This window comes from Priapulus caudatus, unplaced genomic scaffold (genome assembly GCF_000485595.1).
Source record: "Priapulus caudatus unplaced genomic scaffold, Priapulus_caudatus-5.0.1 Scaffold675, whole genome shotgun sequence".
Taxonomy (NCBI): Eukaryota; Metazoa; Priapulida; class Priapulimorpha; order Priapulimorphida; family Priapulidae; genus Priapulus; species Priapulus caudatus.
Genome location: NW_014577736.1, coordinates 93,699 through 98,043, shown reverse-complemented (window position 1 = coordinate 98,043; position 4,345 = coordinate 93,699). Strand labels below are relative to the sequence as shown.

Genomic DNA, 4,345 nt, shown 5'->3' with positions numbered 1-4,345 from the left:
ATTAGTTGTAATATAATAATGTAATAATATATGTATTGTAATTGTATAAGTGTTATCGTAGCATTAACATTAGCATTAACTTTACGATGTTTCTGACAACGGGCCCCTGCAGGACTTGTGCTCTACTTGTCATATCAATTCACACATCGTGAGTACAGTTCCTTGTTTGTTTGTTTTGGTATTTCCGATAATCGATTATTTGTTTTCATAATCGATTATCGAATTTGAGACTATAATTGATCGATTTTCGATTATAATCGATCATCGGGACATCACTATCTCACGCAGAATAGTAGTAGAATCCGACGGGAACGGGATTGTTTGGCAGAAGCAATATCTGGGGGTGGTACTATGCACAGAATATTTTCGATACTTGTAGGTGCAGTTAGATAAAGTTAAACCAAACTATGTTCTTACTCTGAGCTGTGCTATTCTATAAATGCTCATAGGCTCGTGCCAACTGCACTGAGTGGCAACCAACCACCACCACCCGTACTCGTCCTTCTCACCACTGTGTGTTAACATTCACACATTGTATACAACATGGGACGAATCTAGTACTACACAGCTACAGAATCAGCCAACATAACGAATGAATGGATGAAGCTTGCACGATAAAACACCACAATTACAAATGGGACAAACTGAAATCTAATTAGAACACTGAAATTCGTTCGAGCAGCTTTCTTGTTGATCCGCAGAGCTCTGCAACCAGGTAGGGAAGCCCTGATCAATACACGCCTTTGCGCGATCACAGCAGCAGCAGCACACACACGCGCTTAAACACATCAGGTGTAGCTTACATGTGATCGGTGTTGGTCTGTCCCAGTGCCTGTGAGACTTGGACTGCCAGGCTGCCATCCCTGGAGGAGGTGAGCTGCCGCGCTCGCTCCATTACCTGCGGGTGGTGGAAGAACGTTTTGCTCGTCATCGTAGATGGGTGCGGTGATGGCAGGGGCAGGTCTGGCAGCACTGTAGCGAAAAACACAGACACACGGGTTAGCATGCAGATCCTGTGAATACTGTACTTACATGAGATATTAAGATGACACGAGCATACAACAAAAATCATAACAAAATTGTATTGCTATTTTCTCATCTTTGATACAAAGCTTTGTGTTACTATAAAAGTATATAAACACGTAGAAAACCCCTAAACGCAGTAAATAGGTATAGATTTTCTTTTGTAATAAATACCCAAGTAATTTTTCTGACAGCCACTGATCTGTCAGAATATACATAAAAAATTCACCGCACATGCTGAACTTAATAAACTTCACCTATGGTAGCAGACACAGTGGTGCTTGAAACATTTTCTATGTATGAGATATATACAGTAGGCCAAGACTCCGGTGTGTATGCGCGTGCGTGCGTGTGACAACTGTGTGGAACAGAGTAACGCATCCTCTAGCACAACCTACTGAAATGCGTTATTCTGAGCTTGAACAATTGAGCATAGTTCTACATACCGCTTACACAGTTATTTTCATGATAATTTGGACAATACTTATGCTAGACACATTTTACTGCTCAATAGACATTTCCACCTTGACCTCTGCTATATATTCGCAGTTAGTGTACAGATACTGGCAAGTTGCGAAGCCTGGTGTCCAAAATTTGCGTACGTTTTATGTTTTTTATTGTTCATGCTTCTTTATTAATTTTAAAATTTAAGGGATACTGTAATACCGTCGAAAGACATAGAAGTAAATATACATGAATAAGCTATTGTTCTATTTTGGGATGCAGGCTAGCTGTACAAAGTTATAACGCTGGACTAGACAGTGGTAGCATTAGCCAATTACAGACAGTAGCGTAGAACGGAGTGACTAGAAACAATAGGTAGGCGTGTCTACAAATGTGGGTACATATAATCGCGTGTTCCACTAGAGACAGGATCGGAGAGAGATTCAGAAAGAGACAGTTAAGATATATATACTAGATTGGTTAGAGAAAGCTACGACACGGCAATAACCTCGTAAGTTGTGATGATTACTCGCGCACATCCACTGTACGCGTTTGCCCCGCTATGGGCTTATACATAGTTAAAGCAGTTCAATTAAAGAGAATGACGGAATACGTATATCATAGTTGTTATGTTCTTTATAATCTGTATTTGATAGACGTTAGCAAAGGGTGTAATCTAACACTCACGCGTAACCACTAATACGATCACGGGTAGAATTCACCTTCCCTATAATACTATATCCTAGAATTTTCGAGTACATTATGATAGTAAGTAGACTCGAGATCCCTGTTGGCTGCGACTCTCTCTCGTTTTGTGGCCAGTATGTTGCTTCCGGTCGCCGCTGTGTAGCACCATTGTAGCGCTGACTCATTACGTCAGTACTACAGAGTTTACTACATCCAGCGTGAGGTGGGCACAGGTGGGGGTCATCACTATGGCAATCAATAACAGACGCCATTCATTCCATTTGTCAATCATTGACGGAAACACGCGAGGTTTCCCGAAGCTATCCTAAAGCGAGAGAGAGTCGCAGCCAACGGTGGCCGAGATGGCTACAGATATTTTTATTATTTATTTGTAATTCATTTTCATTTCAAATTCATTTTCATTTCAAATTCATTTTCATTCCAAATTCATTTTCATTTCAAATTCATTTTCATTCCAAATTCATTTTCATTTCAAATTCATTTTCATTCCAAATTCATTTTCATTCTCAAAGTTCATTCGCGAGGACGCAATCGCGGTGCAAGATGGCTACGGATATGGTGGGGGCGGAGTGACGTCCCTTCCCTTGTGGGCGACTCAACAAACCTGTCAAACAGAGAACAAACGCCATTTGTAAATGTTTTGTCTTGGTTATGATCGGTAGATTAAGTATAAGTTTTTGATGTATTTCATGAAAACACACATCTTTATCATTAATATAAATATCAATTTCACTATAATTGCCCAAGTTTCTTTGTGTAAAGGTGTTCATTTTCATCTTAATGCCTGAAAGTTTATGGAGATGGGTCTGTGCTCGTAGATACTTACATATCAAACCAAACTTCACCCCCGGGGTTAACCACTTACAGGCGCGTGTTCAATTACCTGTTGAATGACACATAAGTAAATAAGATAGCGATAACCTAAAGTTCTGTTTGGATTACTATGGTCAGTGTCTAAAGTTGTAACGCAGGCGAATAGACAGGGACGCTGGACAGGCGGTAGAATGAGCAAATCTATAGACAAGCATTGTCAGTACGGACGCGACTAGAAAAAATAGGTAGGCGTGCTACCTATGTCAGTATATAACGCGATGTTCGACAGAGAGACGGACAAGGGAAGTTGATTAGTGTTATACCAATCTACAGCATAAACGTATTGGTTTGAGAGAGCTACCTGCACAAGCCTAAACCTCGTAAGTTATTGCTGAGGTTACTCGCGCGCCCCCCACTACCATCACCCTCAACTGTACGCGCCACTTGCACGTTATGGGCGGATGCTAGTTAAATGCTCACAATGCGCCATCAAACGCTAATTTCTCAGTTACTAGTCTTCAAGACTAGCAACATACTTCGTGTCATGCTAATCACACTACTTATGACAAATAAACTCTAGTTGCTACCATTTCACTGCGCGTTTGCCCTTTTTTAAAACCCACAGAGAAAGGGTGAAAAACTGGCCATTTGCCGAAACGCCGACTGTTTTTGCCAAAACCAAGTATAGCCTCGAAGTGGTGACGTGACGTCACATGTTTTTATCTTTGCTGCGCCCGTACCGCTGTACGCGCAGCCGCCTGCACGGTTGCTTGGGGATGGGAAAACTGTCAAACAACATCGGGAGAATTTCAACAGACATTGGGAGGTATTTTTCAAAATACCTTGTTATAAGACAACGTGCAGTGAAATGGGAGGGAACTAGAGTTATGTTTGTCATAGGTAGTGTGTATTCATGCCATGCCACGAAGTGTTTGCTAGTCTAGTACTGGAGAAATTAGGTTTGGATGCGCAGTTTGTGAGCTTTAATGTATTGACGCTATATTAAAGAGATTCATGAATACGTGTCATACTATTCGTTATAGTCTATGGTTAGTCTGCACTCACTTAGACGCTAAGCAAGGTGTACACACACACATCGCGCGTAACCACTCATACGATCATGGGTAGCTAATATGGCTTCCCCTATAGTGCGGCCATTTTGGAGCCTAAAACCAAAAACATGGATCGGAAAACCATAACCCACACAAATACTCTAAGAATCAATTAATAAAATCACAAAAGAGGAAAGAGGTAGCAGTATTTAAAGTACGCGATAAAAAGATAAGCTGAGAAATATACCGGGACACGCCTCGACGGCCCGTTTGTTTACATTTTAAGCCTTTTGCATCCGCCTGTA

General features: G+C 41.2%; 1 protein-coding gene across 1 annotated transcript in view; it reads right to left on the bottom strand.

Moving 5' to 3' along the window:
* Positions 1-4,345, bottom strand: part of LOC106812690 (nipped-B-like protein A) — an 85,810-nt gene that overhangs the window by 53,649 nt on the left and 27,816 nt on the right. The window contains exon 3 of the mRNA XM_014816627.1: positions 804-972. Within this exon, the coding sequence (XP_014672113.1) occupies positions 804-972 (169 nt within the window). The remainder of the gene's footprint in view (positions 1-803; positions 973-4,345) is intronic.